The sequence below is a fragment of the Notolepis coatsorum genome (genome assembly GCF_963971535.1).
Source record: "Notolepis coatsorum genome assembly, chromosome: 9".
NCBI classification, from domain to species: Eukaryota; Metazoa; Chordata; class Actinopteri; order Aulopiformes; family Paralepididae; genus Notolepis; species Notolepis coatsorum.
The window spans coordinates 55,852,224-55,875,516 of NC_140173.1; the positions used below are offsets into that span (position 1 = coordinate 55,852,224).

Here is a 23,293-nt window from a genome sequence, read left to right on the forward strand (position 1 = left end):
GACAGGACGGTAGTTGCCTATGACGGTAGGGTTCAGGGTTGGTTTTTTATGAGCGGCGTGACTCTGGCTTGTTTTAGGGAGGTGGGGACCACCCCCGAGTTGAGTGAGGAGTTGATGGTTGCAGTTAGGAATGGGAGGATGGCTGGTGCTATGGTCTGGAGGAGTGGGGAGGGTAGCTGGTCCAGCTGGCAAGTAGTCGGACGGTTCGACGTTACCAGTGTCAGGGTCTCTGCTTCTGTAATGGGAGAGAAAGATGACAGAGTGAAGGATGAGGTTCTCGATTCAGCATTTGGAATGGGTGGGGGTTGGGAGAAGGAGCTGCGGATGTTCTCCACTTTTTCCTCAAAGAAGATCGCAAAGTCTTCGGCAGAGAAAGATGAGGGAGGGGGGGGGGGGAGTGAGGAGGGAGGACATGGTAGCATGCAGTTTGCGAAGATTCTTGGCAGAGGCCTCGATCCTACTACTACCAGCACTACTACTACCACTGCTACTATACTACTACTTCCAGCACTACTACTACTGGTACTACTACCACTGCTACTATACTTCTACTTCCAGCACTACCACTGCTATTATACTACTTCCAGCACTACTACTACTACCACCACTGCTACTATACTACTACTTCCAGCACTACCACTGCTACTATACTACTTCCAGCACTACCACTGCTACTATACTACTTCCAGCACTACTACCACCACTGCTACTATACTACTTACAGCACTACCACTGCTACTATACTACTACTTCCAGCACTACCACTGCTACTATACTACTTCCAGCACTACTACCACCACTGCTACTATACTACTTCCAGCACTACTACCACCACTGCTACTATACTACTTCCAGCACTACCACTGCAACTATACTACCACTGCTACTATAATACTACTTCCAGCACTACCACCACTGCTACTATACTACTACTTCCAGCACTACCACTGCTACTATACTACTTCCAGCACTACCACTGCTACTATACTACTTCCAGCACTACTACCACCACTGCTACTATACTACTTCCAGCACTACTACTACCACTGATAGTATACTACTACTTCCAGCACTACCACTGCTACTATACTACTACTTCCAGCACTACCACTACTGCTACTATACTACTTCCAGCACTACCACTGCTACTATACTACTTCCAGCACTACTACCACCACTGCTACTATACTACTTCCAGCACTACTACTACCACTGATAGTATACTTCTACTTCCAGCACTACCACTTCTACTATACTACCGCTACTTCCAGCACTACCACTACTACTATACTATTCGTACTACCACTACTGCTACTAGACTACTACTATAGCTACTTTATTGGGCCCATAGCTACAACATTTCAACAAACCTGACATAAATTGTTCTCATTCCGTTTGTAAAATGTTATCCGTGTTGTTTATGTGATGGGAAGAAAACACAAAAATGTTATCGTCCCTGGAGCAAACAAGTGTAGACTAGACCCGGTCTGACACATTGTGAAACACATTATCCAGACACATTCCTTCCTGTGTTGATCAAATGATTACTGCATACTAAGAGAATTTAAGGTTCTGCGCTAATTGCTAGGTTAGGTTTCTGTTGGCTAAGGTGATGCATACCCTACATGTTTACCATCTTGAAAATCCAGACGGTGTGTATGTGAGGTAGAGTAACCCTTTAAAACAGCAACAATTAAGCTGTTGAGACCAACCTGCCACAAAACATGCCAAAACAGCTTTTTTTCTTGGTGTGAGGGCTGTTGAGATTTAATTGCATGTCAAAGAGGTAATTGCTACATGATCTATTTTTTTATGAAAAGGTTATGATTTTCTGCGCACACCCTACGCAGAGCTGTACGTCAGAGCCTGCTAAACAACATGTCCGACAGTAAGTGGAAAGTCGTCCAACTCTCTGCGTAGGAGTGTGGATTTTCTGTAGAGATGAGTGGCGTCACACTAAGGTCCTCAAGTGTAAAAAAACGGTATAAAAAAACAAAACAAAAAAACAACCGTTGCATGAAGTACAATGCAACATCCTCAGGCATTTATGCGTAATCCTTCAAATAACCCCGTGTTCACGGGTCTGGTGGACCCACATTATTGGGATTATAAAACACAGCCACAACAATGTAAATCTCCTAACCATCTCAATTACAAGGAATATGTGTTTAATATTTGCCATTTACCGCAGCTAGATCACCCTTATCAAGAAAAGTACTATTTCTTTGTGATAAATAAAAATAAAGACATGAGTGGAATAAATCATGTTAATATAAATAAAACAAGGTGGAGGCAGAGAGTGAAGGTACACAGTGAACCTTTATGTTTAATATTTTACCATGTTCACTTTTCTTCACCTACTGTACAATTGCCACACGTTCTGAACATCACTATGCAATAGAAATGTGTAGAGTGTGTGCAGTCAAGGAAAGAGCGTTTTTATGTTCTTCACAGATTGAGTCTCAGGTTGAAAGAATAAATATGTATAACATGTATCATTTATCTTTTAGTCAACATTTGACACAGGCCCCACAGACCTGAACACCACACAAGGATTAATGGTGGATTTTACCAGCAGAGTATCCATTATACTGTAGCGTAATGTGACATTAACTGTTGAGCATAGACACCAACATTAAAACCAAAAAGGATCAAAGTGTATCTTACATCTTAGCCGACATGGAGAGAAATCCAGAGAACCCTAGCGTTTCAGTTCAATCAGTTTCTCACAACCATCGGAGCACAAAGATTATCCTTGTTTATTGGTTTATAAGGAGTCCATCATATGAAATGATCTCAAAGGCATGTTGAATAATAGTATATATGTATATATATATATAACTTTTGTTCAGCAGACACTTGACAAGAAAAATATCAGTTTCAAAAATATCAGTTTCATTTAACGCTAAGCCTTGGAAACCTGACCCAGAGCGGTTGCATCTACCTGTACACGCTGTAATTAATCAATCAACAGACACATCAGAATAATGCATACATACTGTACATCCTCTATGTTCTCATGCAAGTCTTTTACAAAAAGGATACCAAAATAATTTGGCCTTCAAGAGACCTACAGTAGATATAAGTTTTCTTAATTTACATTCTTCTTATAAACATATACTTCAAAAGCAGCTGCCACACATATTTGGCCCTCACTGTATGTAAAACAGGTATATTAGGCTGGGATCACAAAGGATGCTTCTTCGAATGAGTCTGCATTTCTTTTCCAGTTTTGTTTTCAACAGTTCGGTTGCGGGAGGCGCATGTCTCCTCAAAGCGACGCGCCCTGCATTTTTGAGGTGGCGCGTTCTGGGGCCACTCCAAATTGAACATGTCTCGACTTTAGCCACGTCGCATGTCTGTGTCATCATCTTGTCAAACTTCGTACTGCTTGCTTAGCAACAAGAATAATGTATCGCTCCTCACGCTCTTGTTCTCCCGTCTACTAGAGACACTGGGTTATGGAAAAATAAGTGGCCTGTGTGATCACGGCCGCACTGTACGTCCTCAGTCGATAGCTCCGCCCTGGCGAGGTGATGTCGTAAACAGTCTTTTGACACATTAGAGATTACTGTATATAGGGGGTGCATAGTGACTATATGGGGCAACGGTGGCTTGAAGGTTGGAGAAGCGGGCGTATGATCGGGAGCGTGTCGGTTGGGAGTCCCTGGACCAGCTGGGAAACACTGGGTGGGGCAAATTAATGACTAATGCATAGTTTCATACTTTCTGCAGCATTTGTGGTCTGCATGATCTCTGCAAGTCAGGTCATTTCATAGTTCCTGCGGTCAGAGCGCCTTAACGGACATACGGCACGTTCTCTCACCATAGCAACGGCATTGTTACAAAACCTTGGAGGTGCGTGACTCAGTGCTCAGACCCTGCGCTACACAACATGGCCTTGATGTCATCTAGAGTTTCTGGACCACAAGAAGTATGAAACATGTTTCACGCTCTACCCTCCCTCAACAACTACCACAGAGGGTCTCCTTAGCAAGGTACTATCCCCCAACTGCTCAATGGCAAACCAGTTGAAGACTGAGGTTGTGCTGGGTCAGTCCCAAGTGTGAATTATGTCAAAACTGTATGAGAGTGTGCTCAGGTCAACCTTTTCCTGGGTAAATATAAGTAAAAAAATAATAATAATGCAGGTATCAAAGGTTGTATCAGCTGTCCAACTCAAAGTCTGTTTCCTCGTACGGTTCGGGCCAGGGGGAGTGTGTTTCCTCGTACTGGTCGGGCTGGGGGGAGTATTTCCGTCGGGAGAACTTCAGGCCGAGGTCGTCTCCAACCTCATTCAGATGGTGCAGCACCTAAAGAAAATCAAAGACAGTTATCAAGACTTGTATGAGCTTCTGTTGTGTGGGTGTGCAGTCTTCTGTTGTTTCTCTTACATATTACACACACTTCGACTTATTCACACCATGTCATTCTGTGCCTGTGTGTTTGTGTGCGTACATGCGAGTGTGTACGTATGTGTCCATACAGTGTGTGTGAATATATGACTTGACTGTTGTTAATGTAGCATGTTAACCCATTCAGTGCCACCCACGAGATTAGTCGGGTTAACTCGCCATGCGTTGAGTGCCAAGACCCGAGAAAACTCTGGTTTTAATCGTTATTTCTTTTATTAGCAATATCCATACATTTTTCATCCATCCAGCCTGACGTTATTATTGGGAATGGGTCTGAGCTCGAAAAGGGCAAATACCGCCGCCTAACGTCTCCCGGATGGTATTGCACATCATTGGATTGGATTGGGTGGGACTGTGCATCAGAAAAAAACTCCAGTCCCGGGGTTTCTCTTCTCGGGCAAGCAGTAGCTGTTACGACATTCACTGGGGGGGCTGGGAGCAGCTTTCGATAATGTGTTTTGGACTATAACGTTGGATCAATAAACGCGATCAATATTTGGAATGGCAATCAGGAATTGGATTAATCTTTTTGCAGAACATCTGATGTGAGGTAAGGACTCTATGTTACCAGTCTTGGGTTAAGCAGATGTTTTTTTCTCGGCCATCGCAGCGCGTGTGTGTGTAACGTTAGCGCTGACCACGGCATGGATAATCGATTTTTCAGCCTGCTTCTCTAGCGTGCATAAGTACACATATACGATCGATAATCTAGCGTTTATTTGAAAACGATTAATAAATCAGCCGGAAAATGACAACGTGTTTTGTGTATTCCACTAAAGAGCTATTATCGCGGAATTTCTCTGGAATTACTAGACATCTCCAAAACTATACTCGTATTCAAAACGGTATAAAATGGAAACGTACCAATGAATAAACAATCCGTTTCGTACATGTTGACTGCAAGCAAGTCATTGATAAGCGACAGGTGTATTAGACACATAATTTAAGATATAGTTCAAGCGTTCGCAAATTTCCCCGTCCTCCCATTGACTTCAGTGTTGGCACGCTAGCCCTAATATGGTCACAAGGGCGTGGCTCTGAATGTGTTAATGTAACAGCTTAATGTAACATGCTAATGTAGCAGGTTAATGTAACACGTTAATGTAACATGTTAATGTAGCACGTTCAGTCTGATCAATATATCAACTAGGGATGTCCCGATCACGTTTTTTTGCTCCCGAACCGATCCCGATCATGTGATTCTGAGTATCTACCGATACCGATCTTTCCCGATCCGATCAAATTATTATTATTATTTTTTTAATATATTTTTTTTATTTTATTTTCCCCCCCAATTTCTCACATTACATTCACCCTGAATGTTGACGTTATGCAGGTGAAAAGTTAACTTCATTCAAGTGAGGCATTGCAATCCTTGACATAAATCATTTGATGTATAATTAAATCAAAGGAAATGCGTTTGGGTCAGAGTGTGGCTGGTCTGCCGTTCTGCAGCTGGATGCTATTGGTTTGTTTTGGCAAAATTCTTCTGCTCTGTGTGACAATAAATAAATGAATGATGATATGCAATTTAAAACCAAAACTAAGGCCTCAGTATGAGTTTAAGATGTGAACATGGTCATGTTTGTTGAATAAAAACAAACTATCACGTGATTGGATCAGGACATCCCTAATATCAACCCATACTAAATAAAGCCGTTACTGACGATCAAGGAATTATAAACAACCCCCCCCCCCCTTTCCTTCACGCATGATGAAGCATAATGTATACCGATCATATACATTTGAATTTTTTAATATAGCGTGTATAGGAAAGAAACGCCAATCGATAATCTATCATATGCGTCAGGGCCTATAACTAGCGTTTTTGGAATTACAGCAGAAAAGATTAAAAACATACTTATATTCTCAAAGGTATTAACACAACAATGTATGAATGAAAAATTATAACGTTCCCACATCCGGAACGATAGATAATCGATGTTGAATGGGCCATAGTAATGTCAATATAGCAATACAATTTTTAAAGTTATAGCCCTGCAAAGAAGATGAACATCTCCATAGGGTTAGAGTGCTGGCAGACTGGGTACAATGATGGGCACAATGCCCGGCGCCCAATGTGTTAATGTAGCAGGTTAATGTAACATGTTAATTTAGCAGGTTAATGTAACATGTTAATGTAGCATGTTAATGTAGCAAGTTAATGCAGCATGTTAATGTGGCAGGTTAATGTAACATGTTAATGTAACATGTTAATGTAGCAGGTTAATGTAACATGTTAATGTAACATGTTAATGTTCACTTTAATGTAACACGTTAATTAGAGTGTGTGTGTGAACATGCATATATATGTGTTGAGTACCTGGTCCAGCATGCTCCTGGTATGCGCTGCAGATAAACAGAAGCGAGCGCGGGCCTCAGTGATGGGCGTGGCTGGAAAGCCCACAACCACCACACCAATCTTGCGCTCCAGCATGGCCCTGGAGAAGGCTCTGGGGGGCGGGGGCAAAAAAAACACGCACACCCAAAATCAGAACCAGACACTTGATTCACCAAATACGATAAATATCCATTAATAAAAGTTGTCTTGATGACATTGGTACAGAGACATAACCGTTTTACATACAGTACATTATCACGTTCTATACACACATTCAATCAACATCAAAAGCACATTAATATTATGTGAACATTCATACAACTAAGTTAGAGATGCAGATTCACTAACACTAGCATCAGTGGGCTAGAGTGGGACCCAGTGATCATCATTATTAACACTTTGAGTGCCAGCAGGTGAGGAGGCGCTGCGTTCTGCACCAGTTGTAGGCGGCGAAGCAGGGATTTGTCGATGCCTGTGTAGAGGGCATTGCAGTAGTCGAGGCGAGTGGTGACAAAGGCATGTATCACCGTCTCTAGGTTACTTTGGGAGAGGTATGCCTTTGTCTTCGCCAGGAGTCTGAGGTGGTAAAAACTGTTTTTGACTACGACGCTGACCTGTTCATCGAATTTAAAATTGCTGTCAGAGAGAGAGAGAGGAGAGGTCATCAATCGGCACACATGCAATTCGTATCTGCGATTAACCCATCCCGTCGTCCTTCCCCCCCCAAGGGCAGCCGGGAGCAGACAGGCGTCAACGTGAGCCGCGCCAGGGGACCAATCCAAGTGCTCCTGTCCGTCTTCGTCAAGGACGCCACAGCGTTAGCGATCTATTGTTGTGCATGTTTTTCCATTGGGTTTATCTTATCGGGGGGGGAAACCCTTGCGAGCACGGGGAGAACATGCAAACTCAACACAAAAAGGCCTGGGAGATACCCCACCTGGGTAACTGGCATCATGGAAACCTGGTCCCCAAGCGGGAATCGAACCCTGGACCTTCTTGCTGTGAGGTGACAGTGTTAACCACTACACCACCGTGCCGCTCCCCGAGGTTCCTGACAGAGGTGGAGATGTTGGACCCAGTGTGTCAATGAGGGGGGCCGGGGGGGCACTATTAAAAACAATTACCTCGGTTTTCCCTTCATTTAATGTCAGGGAGTTTTTAGACATCCAGCACTTGATTTCTGCCAGGCAGTCAAGTAGTGGTTTTATTGATGTTTTCCCCTTAGGTGGCTTTTAAGGGGAGGTAGACCTGCACGTCATCGGCGAAGCAATGGAATGAGATGTTATGTTTTTCCAAGATCTGGCCTAGGGGGAGTATATATAAGAGGAAGAGGGTGGGACCCAATATCGAGCCTTGGGGCACCCCGCAGGTGAGGGGGGGCACAGAGGAAGTGAAGTCACCAAGTTGGACAGAGAAGGTCCTATTGCTTAGGTAGGACACAAGGCGAGCTAAAAGGATGTGGTGATCTACCGTATCAAAGGCGGCTGTGAGGTTAAGGAGTAGTAGTAGGGATGGGTTGCCTGCATCAGCAGCTGAAATCAGGTCATTTAAGACACGTGCTGTGTCGTGGTTTAAAGCCAGATTGTAATTTATCATGGATGTTGTTGTGTTCAAGGAATGATTGTAGCTGTATGTAGAGTAGACTATGCGCTCCAGGATTTTTGATAAAAATGGTAATTGTGAGATGGGTCTAAAATTGGCAAAGACAGAGGGATCGAGGTTGCCTATTGAAATACTGTACACCTCCAGTACAGAAACATTGTTTATGAGTTTGCGTGTCAGGTACTGTAGACCATTGATTGACAGTCGATTCTGCCAATTACGTCACACCACCTGCACCCACCTCTGCTGTTGATAACGCTAGCCAAGTTAGCAGGGTTTCCGTTGTCCGGTAATTACAGTTTTTTTTACCAGGGAAATCTGTTGAAGTCCAACATATTTAAATATCTCCGGTCATAATGTCCTGTGAAAATAATTCCCTCTAAGCACAATTTTAATTGTATTAAAATAGTTACATTTGTTTCATTGTTGCTTCACCAAGCAGGTCTAATAATGACAACGATGTGTGTTCCTATATCATATCGCGCGGCGCACAGCAAGTTTCAATTTCAGTTCCTGGCATTTTTAACCAGTGGAGAAAGGTAAGAGATTTCCCTATCGTTTTTCTTATATGAATTATTCAACCTACGTTAATAAAACATACCTGGTGATCAACTACAGTTTGCTGTGAACATTATGATATGTGTGTAGTGTTCTGATAACGACTATTGGTGAAGCGATGTCAAAATTAATTTGGGTTAGGCAGCGGGAGCTTGATGCTGGATTAGCGAGAAGCATGCAACTGCAGAGCCGCAGAGCTCACAGTTGTGCCCGCACAGTGCAATACTCCAATTCAGCCATTGGCAATTCAGCCATTGGGTGGGTGGCTCTGCTGAGCGGTCCCCAGACCGGACCCGATAGCGCCGCTGGCTCTGCGGCTCTGCAGTTGCATACTATTGGGATTGGTTTATCGCTGCGTTGGGAGGCGGAGATAGTCATCACACAACGTTTAGATTCCAGTGAACCCCACGATAATGTTGTCGTCTCTCTCTGCCAAATTTCTCAGTTCTTCGCTTGATATAATTAATACAAATGTCCAATATAACGGAATTCGTTAGCTCATAAAAATGTGATTATAACAGACTGCTGTTTAATGTCGGGCCGACTGCCCACAGACACCTATTTGATTTCAAGTCAGCAGCAGCACGGAGTCTCGAGGGACTTATTTTATTTGGAATATAATTACTGTATACGCAAAAGTAGCCTAGTTTTAAGTTAAAATATTATAAATCGGGGCGCCCCAGTGGAGAACCACATAACGCGCTGAGTCGCGGCACGGCCGACCCGGGTTCGATTCCCGGACCCGTCGTTATTTGCCGAATGTCTTCCCCCCACTCCGTCTCCCGTTCCTCCTCTCTCTCTCTCTCTCTACTGGACTGCCCAGTAGTAAAAAGCGATAAACACTAAAAAATAAATCTTACAAATAAAATATATATTATAAATCTACATGCCTTGAGGATGTCATTCTTTATATAGCCTGCCTATCAATTGTTTTTAAGCTCAATAAACTGACCAGAATTTCTCCCATTTGTCCAGGAGATTAAAATCTTGCAGGACACGGAGACCGGCACCAATATTTTCTAACGGAAACCCTACACACACGCACAGTGGGCCAGTGACTTTGGTGTAGGGGTGTAACAATGCATCGCAATGCATCGATCCTAAGGGGAAAATTCAACTGCATCAATTTGAAAATGTTAAGAATCGATTATCGCAATTTTAATGTGTACACAGTGTTATGTTATTCTCATGTACAGTCAACACAACGACATACACTACTGCATCAATGTTATGATTAACAAAGCAAGGCATTAGTTTTGTTGTATTAACGTTATATTACTATTGCTATCAATAAATCTAGGTGTTCTAAAATCTATTGCTATTGGTAAGACTAGAATAAGTTACATAAAACGTAATGTTACTGTTGTGAAGGATCAGATTAAACCGAATATATATATTTATTTATGGATATATATTTAATAGTATTTGTATATCGTTTGATATCCCTTGTATATTCCTTGTACATATACACTGAATATCCCTTTATTCTACTACAGCCCATAATAGTTCATTCTCTTATTGGACAAAAGGACCAGGCGCCAGGGACAAGCCCCTGGCGTTCAAGTTCAAAGGTACCGACGAGACATGCCTTTACTAGCCTCAGCTCCGCGCAGGAATACGGCTACCGAAAGCAGAGCGGCACTACTTGTCCACTGTGCATATAAATATGGCGCAAGAAATGTAGAATTCCTCTTAGTCCTTTACCCTTCTACCCAACTAAGTAACAAGACGTGAAGCCTCACCCCACGATACCGCGTGCGGTGTAGTACGGCCTGTTTGGCCTTAGAATAGCAGTGAGACCTCGTGCGAATTAATAGCTGAATTGCCAGAGTTTGGCACCGTATTTCTATTAAGTAATAATAGTCTATTATGTATGGTGCATCGTTCGGTTAGAGTTCTAAAGTGAGCAGCACCCCCATCGTTTCCTCGCGTTATCTAGAGTCTTAACCAGGCTGGGCAGACCACGCGTGGTGCTTTCATCCGAGGAGTTCTGGGCGAGGACGAGTGGACCTGCACATTGGATTACCTACCCCGACGACTGCTGAGCCCTATACGGCATGGAATATCTATTTGCTTTGGTGCTTTGATTTGTGGAGCGGATAATCGCCAACACCGGTGAGTGTTGGATTTACCCCGAGAGGAGCCAAGGTGAGACGGCGCTCAGACCAGACTGAGGTCGCCTCGCTTCTTCTTCGTTGTGGACCGACAGCGACAGCTACAGCTATCGTCTACAAGAGAGCCCAAGTGTATTCATCTGTGGATCAAGGTTCCACGGGCACTGTTTTCTGTACCTGAATTCTCCCTGGAAATCGTTGACCAGACGGGATACAGCCGACGGCTCTCCTACCCCCCCTACTGGCTTACAACCGGCGGGACCCCTTCAGTATATTATCCAGCTATAATCATTAAGTGACCATCGCTATAATCCCCTAAGAGCCAGGTTGTATACTTGCTTCCTGTGTAACCAGAGATTGGACATTCAGTGTTGATTTGCATACGAGTACTCATTTGCCTTACAAGAGCATTCAATTCAAATCATAAATGTAATAAGTAATTATTATATGTACCCTTTGCTATATTTTAAATATTTGACTATTACCTTTGTGTGGACCTGATTTCATGTGTGGGAAAGTGTTCATCATACTTAGATATCGTGTACTGTATGGCCAGTAATTAAAGTACATAAAGCGGTAGTGGTTTAATGATACCATACTTATCAATACAGTCAGGGAATTGTACCCCTCAGTTACAGTTACTGTCTCGGGAACGTCTCGCATAGCGCAATGGCGGACTTTCCGGAAGTAAAAAAGCAAATGAAAGCTTCCGATTGGTCATTTGCTTTCTTTCCCTTGAAACCAGTCACGTCACTCTACTGTGATTGGCTTGAGTGCAATGTGGGACTTGTAATTTTTGAACGATTAGCAGCGGAGAGAAAAAAGCATGACACAGGCTGTAATCTTCACTCGCACACTGTGCGAGTAATTGATTTTTCCGGTTCGCACACACATATTATTAGGGGCAAATGAGAGTAAAATGGTTGCACTGTAGAGCCCTGCAGCAGGAGGAACAGGCAGCAAGAGGAACAGGCAGCAAGAGGAACAGGCAGCAAGAGGAACAGGCAGCAAGAGGAACAGGCAGGAGGAGGAACAGGCAGCAGGAGGAACAGGCAGCAAGAGGAACAGGCAGCAAGAGGAACAGGCAGCAAGAGGAACAGACAGCAAGAGGAACAGGCAGGAGGAGGAACAGGCAGCAAGATGAACAGGCAGGAGGAGGAACAGGCAGCAAGAGGAACAGGCAGCAAGAGGAACAGGCAGCAAGAGGAACAGGCAGGAGGAGGAACAGGCAGCAAGATGAACAGGCAGCAAGAGGAACAGGCAGCAAGATGAACAGGCAGCAAGATGAACAGGCAGCAAGAGGAACAGGCAGGAGGAGGAGGAACAGGCAGCAAGAGGAACAGGCAGCAAGAGGAACAGGCAGGAGGAGGAACAGGCAGCAAGATGAACAGGCAGCAAGAGGAACAGGCAGCAAGAGGAACAGGCAGCAAGAGGAACAGGCAGCAAGAGGAACAGGCAGCAAGAGGAACAGGCAGCAAGAGGAACAGGCAGCAAGAGGAACAGGCAGGAGGAGGAACAGGCAGCAAGAGGAACAGGCAGCAAGAGGAACAGGCAGCAAGAGGAACAGGCAGCAAGAGGAACAGGCAGGAGGAGGAACAGGCAGCAAGAGGAACAGGCAGCAAGAGGAACAGGCAGCAAGATGAACAGGCAGCAAGAGGAACAGGCAGCAAGAGGAACAGGCAGCAAGAGGAACAGGCAGCAAGAGGAACAGGCAGGAGGAGGAACAGGCAGCAAGATGAACAGGCAGCAAGAGGAACAGGCAGCAAGAGGAACAGGCAGCAAGAGGAACAGGCAGCAAGAGGAACAGGCAGCAAGAGGAACAGGCAGCAGGCGGAACAGGCAGCAAGAGGAACAGGCAGCAAGAGGAACAGGCAGCAGGAGGAACAGGCAGCAAGAGGAACAGGCAGCAAGAGGAACAGGCAGCAAGAGGAACAGGCAGCAAGAGGAACAGGCAGCAAGAGGAACAGGCAGCAAGAGGAACAGGCAGGAGAAATGGGCGTAAGAGGAAGCTCTTAGTTAAAAGGCCTCACAGCTGCCCTCTCCTTTCTTGCCAGAAGGTTGTTATCTTTGGAAGAGGGGGCCGAGGCTCTCGTGAGGATGAGCCGTGCGCTGCGTGGCACTTTTGTTTTACACCATAGAACGGATAGAAAGGCCCATTTCTAGTATATCATGGTCATGTGACCTCTCTGCAACCCTACCCATTTTTCTTGATCCTCCAAATCACGACTGTTTCTTCCCACGGACAAAAGCAAACAGGTGTGATGGGAGGATCAAGAAAAGGTCGGCAGTACACCCAAGATTCCGTATAATTCGGACAATGTTTATCGCGGAAATTAACCCTTTCACTGCCGCACTACCAAACTGTTAACCCTTTCACTGCGACAATACGCAGAAGGTTAACCCTTTCACTGCCACGCAACAGCCGGTTAACCCCTTCACTGCCACACGACAGAAGGTTAACCCTTTACTATCACACAACCGACGGCGACCGGCAAAGTAAAGGGTTAACCTTCTGTCGTGTGGCAGTGAAAGGGTGAACTTCGTCGGGTGTGTGGAATAAATTAAATAGCCCTGTGATTTAGACTGTTAAACTAATGTAATTTTTTTTAACACACATTCTTTAGTGCCATCATATAATTTTGTATGTATGTACTGTAACGTATGTTACTGAATGTTCCATCTACTACCTGATAAATTGGCTCCTCCCAGGAATGGGAAAGACCTACTAAAACTGAAGTGAATACTTACACCACTTTGCCCGGCAGGTAGAGAAGGATTGGGACAACGGGGGAGTCATCGCTGCCGTAGATGATGAAGCCCATCTCCCGAAGCTTGGCCCTGAAGTACCTGGTGTTCTCCGCCAGCTGGCGAACACGGGTGATGCCTACAGTACAAGGGGGACAAAATCACTATATATTTAATTTTATTCGTATTTTTATATACTTCTATTAATTCCCTTGGAGGAAATGTGTCCTCCTTCCTTTTGCCAGTACTTTGGTCAAGGGCAAAGGCAGGATATAGCTAGCATGTATGCATTTTTATATCCCTCTCCGAGATACATACACAGATGCCTACATGTGTATTTCTTCATATGGTTCAGAGCGCCTGCAGTGTAGCACCCCTGAAGCAGTTTGGGGGTTCAGTGCCTTGCTCAAAGACACTTTAGCAATGGTAAGGGGCAAGGTAGGTGTAATACCAGTCACCCCCCAGCTGTCGGCTCACAGTCAAATATCCTCTTGTTGATGACGGGGATTGAACGAGCAACCTTTCGGTTGCCAGTTGTGGCCTCCCTCTCTACCTCTAGGTTAACATTATATATATATATAATATATATATATAATATATATATATATATATATATATATATATATTTATACAACGGCATGCACATTTCTGGCTGAAACAGTCAACTTACACGTGGGTATTTGTACTAACCTCACGCTTTTGGTCCCAGGACTAGGGTTGCCACCTTTCACTAATAGAAATAAGGGACACCTTTCATCGAGCGTGCGCAAAGCGGTTTTTGGGCGAAAATGGGCGGATTTTGTAACTATTTTCTTTTTAACTTTATTTCGGTTTTAGGGTTAGGGTTATGTTATTTAATTATTTTGGGGAGCCAGCCCCCCAAACTCCTGAAATGCATAGAAAACAAACAGTCAGCACTGTTGTAGCTGAGGTTGTGTTTAACCATGTGATATACCTGTGTCACATCAGCTGCAGTAACCTAGAGGGGAGGAGTGGGATGATAAAATTGAAATGAAATTAAATGAAATTGAACAGTATGACTTTTATATTGTTGTCTGAACACTATTTATTTATGTTTAAGTATTTATTTAAGTATTTTTGCATTTATGTATTTATGAATTATATTATTTATGTATTTATTAACTGTTAATCCATTATGAAGAATTCCGTTTTCCAGATGAGCATAACATAAGAGTTTAAATGGGCACACTATTTAATTATATTGATTAAAATAAATACATGTTTATTTATTAAAAAACTCAACATTAACACTTTTGCCTAAGGCTAAATTCATGATATACCATCCCTTGCCAGCTCTATTTGTCTATGGAGAAGTTCCCCTTCTTTGCAGGGCTATAACTTTTTTAATTCTATTGCTAGATTGCCATTATTAGGGCCCATTCAAGGTCCTATATGTATTGTTCATGGTGTAGCAACGTTAAACTTTTTCATTCACATATTCATACTAAAATATGGTCTAAGGTATAAGTATGTTTTCATCTCTTTCTGCAGCTTTCTCCAGAACGTGATATGAAATACAGTTTGATAGCAATCGGCGCGATATAAAAAATTCCAACTGGACGTACTTCTGGAAGTTACTACACGTCATCTGATGTTGACCGGATGGGCGAGGGGGCGTTTATAATTCCGTGGGCAGCGTTATACCATTCATCTAATGTGGGTCATATGTTCATCAGATCAGTTAGTATCGAACACGGTAATATTACACGCTAAAACTCACCCCAGTCTCCTCGGGCCGTTGGGCGATCAGCGTGGGGTAGACGGTTTTCCATTATGGGATGTCGAAATACCCGGTCCATTTCCAGGTTGTATAATAGTATATACGTCCAAATCATGTTGTTTATCGAGTTATTGGCAACGGATCGCTATGTATTGTGTCGAGCTTGAGTCCCGGGACCTATAGCGAGTGCCCGGAAGTAATATGGGTGATCACCACTTCATCCACATGACTTCCTGTTTGGCGCTTCTGCCGATCGGCCACCAGATGGCGCTCTTGAACCGCTAGAGGATTGAGAGGAGCTCAGAACTGTGTGTGAAGGCTGCAGAGGGGAAATATTCCGATCACAGATTTTTGAAATATTGATATTAAAGACGAGTTAGGGCGTCCTCGGCAACTTTAGCATGGCTAGGAAAGACGCCTAAACACGTTTTCGGCACTTAAAGTGTTAATGAGACATCGCCACAAGTCAAAATGCTCGCTATCTGCAAACAGCTCCACTGTCTGTGTGTACTCGAATAGCCTCCAGCTACGGCCAGGATTCTCCGGCGCTGCAGCTGGACCCTAGTATTGGTATAAATCACATTCAGCAAGCACTCGAATACGCATCGAATCAATGTTATAAGACATTGATATCAGGAGCTATCTGTAGCTACTGCTAGCCGGCTAGATAACGTTAAGACAACGCCTCAGTGAACTATTTAGTTTAGAGCTAACGTGAGCTAACGTGAGCTACGGAGTCAACGGAGGTAACTTATCATGCACTCGACTATTGCTGGAGCATTTGTTATCAGCAGCTATCAGTAGCTAGCCAGCTAGATAACGTTAGACAATGCCTCATGTAGTCACTGGGTCATTTAGTTTAAACAGTAACGTTAGGTAGGTAGCCAACGTTAGCTCACGTCGCATGCCATGCACCAGACTATAGCAGACTGCGAGGCTCTTGTTTACATGAGTGCAGGAGGGGCTGGGGAGGAGGCGCTGTATGCTGCAAGCAGCTCTGTGTCTGAGAGAGAAGTCAGCAGTGACTGTGAGATCTCCGCTAAGAATTGGATCATGTTTTTCGATCGGTTTTGACGATCGGCGAAAATAAAGCATTATCACCGATCACCGATCGCATATTTATACTGATTATCGGCCGATAACGATCGGCGGCCGATCAATCGGGGCATCCCTAAATGTAATATCCCATACCGAATCAATCCCAGGAGATGTTTCAGTCATGAAGAACTGTGAAACCTGTGCTTGGGTCCTTTCTTTGCGTTCTTATATTTCGGGAATGTTGTTCTCCTGAGGCATGCTGTCTGATGTCAGTCAGTCCACCATGGCCACAGAAAACACACACCTACATACTTTGCAGTTTGCTTTATAAACATCTCCACTGACGCTATCAAGCCAGGGATTTGCCAGTTCCCACTCAGGTCTCTGTACTTCTGGAGCAACGTGAAAGCACTAATTCTCATTGGTCGTGAGCTGCTGAGCGCACGCCCATCATACCAGAGTTGCCAAGTCTGTTTATTTTCCGCAACTTTTGGACACAATTGCTTGTTTTTGGCTTGTTTTTGTAGGTTGGTTGGCTGATTTCTCTCACAATACTGGCAACACTGACTGACTTGCGGACAGCGGAGCTCTCACATTCCCGACCTTAAAATACGGGACACGGTGCGTCCCGTATCAGTTCAATACGGAACGCGTCTTTTAGTTTCCAATTACGGGACGATTCCGTATTTTATGGGACGGGTGGCAACCCTACCCAGGACCCGCCCACAACCGCATTACTATCACTCTGCCATGCGAGTTTTTAGAAGTGAAGCAAGATGGCGGACAAACCGGACAGTAAACATTACGAAAGGATATGGATCAATAGGGTCATAAAGACTAAATGAAAAACGATTCTGTCACAGCAAATGTGTTAGTTGCTTAAACAATGTTGGATGATGTAATTGATGGGCCATGAGTCATTGTGGAACAAAATAAAAATCGCGCGAATTTATTGATTTTTTTTTATTTTTTTTATCTACCGTCTATAGAAGCAGCTGGGAGGTGCACTGTTTTAAGTGACCGTGGACTATTGAATTGATTGATTGATTGCTAATTTTATTACTGTCCGCCTTGTTTCCAACTGGTTAAGTTTAGGCCCTCTTTCGAAGTTGGTTATGGTTAGAGTTCGTCTTTAGAGCAGGGCGATAGACCACCAGCCCTGATTCCAAACTCCAACCTTAACCAACTTCGAAAGAGGGCCTAAACTTAACCAGTTGGAAACAGCTAATTTTATTACTGTCCGCCTTGTTTCCAACTGGTTAAGTTTAGGCCCTCTTTCGAAGTTGGTTAAGGTTAGAGTTTGTCTTTAGAGCAGGGCGATAGACCACCAGCCTCGATTCCAAACTCTAACCTTAACACATTCTCTGCCACCACTTTGATCATCCTAAACCATTCTCTGCCAGTACTGTAAGTCTATGGAGATGTTCACCTTCTTTGCAGGGCTATAACTTTTTAAATTGTATTGCTAAATTGACATTACTATGGCCCATTCAACATCGATTAGCTATCGTTCAGGACGTAGGAACATTTTCATTCACACATTCATACGAAAATACCGTCTAGAGCAGTGGTTCTCAACTGGTCTAGCCTCGGGACCCAACATTTTCCTTAGTCATTAAGTCGCGACCCAACATTTTTAACCACTATGATTTATGTAAAAGAAAAGGTAAAAGTAAAAGTAATACGCAATCTTTCAAAACATGAAATAAACACAAAAAAGTGCAACAAAAGTGCAACTATTGCTAAAAACCCAATGAAATAAAAGAATAATAAATAATATATGGTTCTTAGCAGATTTCTTAGCTTAACATAACAGACCTAATTTGGGGGAACTAATGGGATAACTGAGTTTGCAACAAAAGTGCAACTAGGGCTAAAACCCAATGAAATAAAATAATAATAAATAATATGCTTCTTAGCAGATTTCTTAGCTTAACATAACAGACCTAAGTTTGGGGGAACTAATGGGATAACTGGGGTTGCAACAAAAGTGCAACTAGGGCTAAAAACCCAATGAAATTAAATAATAATAATAAATAATTATGCTTCTTAGCAGATTTCTTAGCTTAACATAACAGACCTACGTTTGGGGGAACTAATGGGATAACTGGGGTTGCAACAAAAGTGCAACTAAGGGCTAAAAACACAATGAAATAAAATAATAATAATAATAAATAATATATCCTTCTTAGCAGACTTCTTAGCTTAACATGCAGGGAACTAATGGGATAACTGGGGATGATGTTTGCTCCTGACAAGAGTCTCAAAGTCTGGGGTGATGGTAGACAAAGCAACTCTGAGGTCATGCTCAATGTCCAATCTGTTCCTCCGCTTTGTCTTCAGCTGGACCAGAGCTGAGAAGCCACTTTCACAAAGATAGGTAGTGGAAAAAAAAAAAGTAAAAAAATAAAATAAAAATCTTTACTTTTTTTTTTTTTTTTTTTTTTTTTTTACACACATCCGCGACCCACTCAAAATGGCCCCGCGACCCACTTTTGGGTCGCGACCCACCAGTTGAGAAACACTGGTCTAGAGTATAAATATGTTTTTATCGTTTTCTGCAGTATTTCCTAGAACGTGAGATATAGACATAAATGCATATATTAGATTATCAAATGCCGTTTGATACGATCAACGTTATATTAAATTTCAACTGTACATGGTCCTAAGCGTTATGACTGATAATTCCGTGACCGACGTTAAATGATTTATGTAGTATGGGTGATATATAGATCAGAGCAGTTTGTATCGAAAATGATAAAGAAAAACGCTGAAACTCACGGCAGCTTCCTCGTAGTGTTGAGCGATGAGAGTGGAGCAAACAGATCCCAGTTATGTGATTTGTATAATACTAATATACGCCCAAATCATGTGGATTATTGAGTTATGGCAAAGATTCATATCCACGGTGTGTGTCTTGAGTCCAGGGACGATAAACGAGTGGCCGGATGGAATAGGGAGACGCACTGGTATCACAAGAGATCCACAGGTAGTATCAGAATATAAGTATTTAGGATTATACATAGACCCAAACCTTAGCTTCAAAAATCACATAAAAAAAAGTCTGCAATAAGGTAAAGTTCAGCCTATCAAACTTCAGATACATAAGAAACTTTTCATTCAATGGTTCTTTCCCACATCACATACTGTTTGATAACCTGGTCCAATTCACATTCCACCATTCTGAAACCACTTCAATCACTTTACAAACAAGCAATAAAAATTCTAGACAAGAAACCATTCAGGTACCATCATTGTCACATTCTAAAAAAATATAATCTACTCAGTTGGGAAAACCTGACCCTATATCAAAACGTCTGTCTAGTTTTTAAAATAAAGTGTGGATTGGCTCCTCCTCCTTTGTCCGGTTTCATCAACCTCAAGTCTGCCTCAACCAGGAACACTAGAGGTGCGGCAAGGGGGGACTGTACAATCCCTTTAAAAAAAAGTGTATTTGGCCAGGCTGTCTTTTCATACAGAGCATCCCACCAATGGAACTCAATTCCTCAAACAATTAGAGTGTCCACATCATACCATTCATTTAAGTGCAGGGTTAGGGAATGGCTCATTGATAACCAGAACTGTCAACACTGAGGTGTCTGTATGTGTATATGTGTGTGTGGATATGGATATGGTGCGTCTGTCTATGTCTGGGTCTCTTAATATGTCATGATGTGCTCTGTCCTTGTGTCCATGACTGTATTGTGACCTGTATCCCTACTATGTCTATGTGCTTTTGTTGTGTTTTTATTCTAATGTATTTATCTTGATTTTATTCTGTTTTTATTGCTAACCCTTTTTTTTACACAGGATTTTAGCCTGTACCTTCTGGCAGGGGGACTACCAATGGAAATTAGCCTTTTGGCTAAAATTGGGTGCATTTACATTGTAACATGTTTTATTGATGTACACTGTCCCCCTTGAACAAATAAAGTAAACCTAACCTAACCTAACCTAACTTCCGGTTGCAACTCGCCGATCAGCCACCAGGTGGCAGTATTGAAGCGTTGCAGAGTTGTGATGGCTCCCACAGCATATGACAAGGCTCTGTGAGTGAAATATGAATACCATGACGAAAATATGAAATATGAACTTGAAACACGTCGTACGCCGTTATTGGCAGAATTCGCATGAACTTGAAACCCGTCGTATGACGTGATTGGCGGGAAAAGTGTTAACCAACTTTGAAAGCGGGCCTAAACTTAACCAGTTGGAAACAAGGCGGACAGTAATAAAATTAGCAATCAATCAATTAGGGGTGGGACGGTTCACAAAACCCACAGTTCGGTACGTACCTCGGTTTTGTGGTCACGGTTTTGTGGTCACGGTTTTCGGTTCGGTTCGATATATTGTTTTTTTTTATAAAAAAAAAAAAATAATGTAACTCCAAAAATACCAGATTCAGCATAAAATATATATAGCCTAAAAATAATCCAACTTTTCAGTTATTCTCAAGGACGTAGTCATGCAAAAACTGAAAGAATGAGGCAGTTTGACATCAGGTACATCATTTTACCATGAGGAGGAAGTGTTTACAGCCTTAAATAATGTTTGGCACACAAAGACCAAACTGACTGTACTGTTTAAAACACTGCTCTGTTCATTCTATTTTTAAAATACGTACATTATCTGTCTACATTTATTTAGACTAACATTATTTAAATATTGAGTGCAACTGTCTGTGGTGGATTACGTAATTCGGTTAGTTGGAACTATCTATGGGTTGGCGCGGGTCCCCACGGACATTTTAGCGTGTGGGACCATCAGTTTAGGAGGAGTTCATAACATCAACAAGCAGCACGAAAGCAGCAATAGTCCCGGTTGGAGTTAGTAAAACAGTTGTACGTTATCCTTCTTGGATGTTGAATAAACGCCTATCATTGTCTTTAAACACCCCGCCTCTCAGACTCTCATTTCTTCCTCTGCTAGCTAGTAGCTACGGTAACATTTCGTTGACTATTAGCTGGGGCTAGTGCTACCATAGTTAAAACGTGCGTCGTGTTGTACAAACTGCTAACGCTATGGCAAGATGTGTGTAGGCCTATGTAATGTTAATGGCTATGTTTTTAAAGTCGTAATGAAGATTGATTTATATTGTGCTTGCCATTTTTACACAAACTGACTAGCACCTGACTGCAGTGCTGCTGCTGCTGCTGCCAGCGCTCACCTCTCCCGGCTTCGTGCCAAATTTTTATTTAATTTTTTTGCGCATCCCCGGAACCGTACAATACACAGACGCCCCGAACCGTGGAGGTCGTGCCGAACGATACACGGTTCGGTTTCATACCGTCCCACCCCTACAATAAATCAATCAATTCAATAATCCACGCTCACTTAAAACAGTGCACCTCCCCGCTGCTTCTATAGAAAGTTGGTTTAAAAAATTAAAAAAAAAACTCCCCCCCCCACTATATAGGGCAAAGAAAACTTTTCCCCCCCCTATAGGGCAAAGAAAACTTTTTTGTTGTTTTACCTACTTTCTATAGAAGTATCTAAGAATGAAGTTCTATAGAAAGTAGGTAAGAAAAGAAAAGTTGGATGTCTTAGTTTGTTGGATGTCTAGTTGAAAGACAGTTGGATGTCTTAGTTTGTTGGATGCCTAGTTGAAAGACAGTTGGATGTCTTAGTTTGTTGGATGTCTTAGTTGAGACAGTTGGATGCGTTAGTTTGTTGGATGCACTTCCGAGCTGCTTCCACATGGAGGCAACTTCTTATTTTTTTTGGGAACTACTTTTTCTGGCGGATGTTTTTGTTTTCAATACATCTTCAATTAATGTGTGTTTATTGTATAGCAATAAGGTTATCTATCTCTCTCTCTCTCTCTCTCTCTCTCTCTCTCTGAGTCAGAAACAAACATAGTATCAATAATACACAATTTACTAGTGAAGTTTTTATTAAAACATTAATCTTGCGATAAAAAAAAATAGTGCCGTTAAAATCATTTTGCGTTAACACATTGAGTGCCACGCCCCTTTGACCATATATGGGCTAGAGTGCCAGCACTGAAGTCAATGGGAGGTCTGGGAAATTTGCGAAGGCTTAAACTATATCTTAAATTATGGCTATGGGTCTAAAACACCCCTCGCTTATCAATGACTTGCTTGCAGTCAACATGTACGAAACGGATAGTTTTTTCATTTGAATAAGAGTATAGTTTTGGAGAGTTCTAGTAATTCCAGAGAAATTCCGCGATAATAAATCTTTAGTGGAATACACAAAACACGTTGTCATTTTTCGGCTGATTTATGAATAGTTTTCAAATAAACGCTAGATTATCGATAGTATATGTGTACTTATGCACGCTAGAGAAGCGGGCTGAAAAATCTATTATCCATGACCTGGTCAGCGCTAACGTCATACACACACACATCTGATTAATCCAATACTGGTAAAATAGAGTCCTTACCTCACATCAGATGTTCTGCAAAAAGATTAATCCAATTCCTGATCGCCATTCCAAATATTGATCGCGTTCATTGATCCAACGTTATAGCACCAAAACACATAATCGACGCTGCTCCGAGCCCCGCCAGTGAATGTGATAACACGATAATGCTTGCCAGAGATGGGAAAACCCCGGACCGGACTTTTTTTCTGATGCACATGCCCACCCAATCCAATCCAATGATGTGCATTACCATCCGGGAGACGATAGGCGGCGGTATTTGCCCTTTTCGAGCTCAGACCCATTCACAATGATAACGTTAGGCTGGATGGATGAAAAATTAATGGATATCGC

At 42.7% G+C, this 23,293-nt stretch overlaps 1 protein-coding gene across 1 annotated transcript in view; it reads right to left on the reverse strand.

The window, feature by feature from the left end:
* Window positions 1–2,311: 2,311 nt before the first annotated feature.
* sptlc3 (serine palmitoyltransferase, long chain base subunit 3) overlaps window positions 2,312–23,293 on the reverse strand; it is a 154,603-nt gene continuing 133,621 nt past the window's right edge. Inside the window, exons 10-12 of the mRNA XM_084321704.1 lie at window positions 13,779–13,914; window positions 6,739–6,868; window positions 2,312–4,313 (exon numbers count right to left, since the gene is read on the reverse strand). Coding sequence (XP_084177830.1) covers window positions 4,167–4,313; window positions 6,739–6,868; window positions 13,779–13,914 — 413 coding nt within the window. The 3' untranslated portion in view covers window positions 2,312–4,166. The remainder of the gene's footprint in view (window positions 4,314–6,738; window positions 6,869–13,778; window positions 13,915–23,293) is intronic.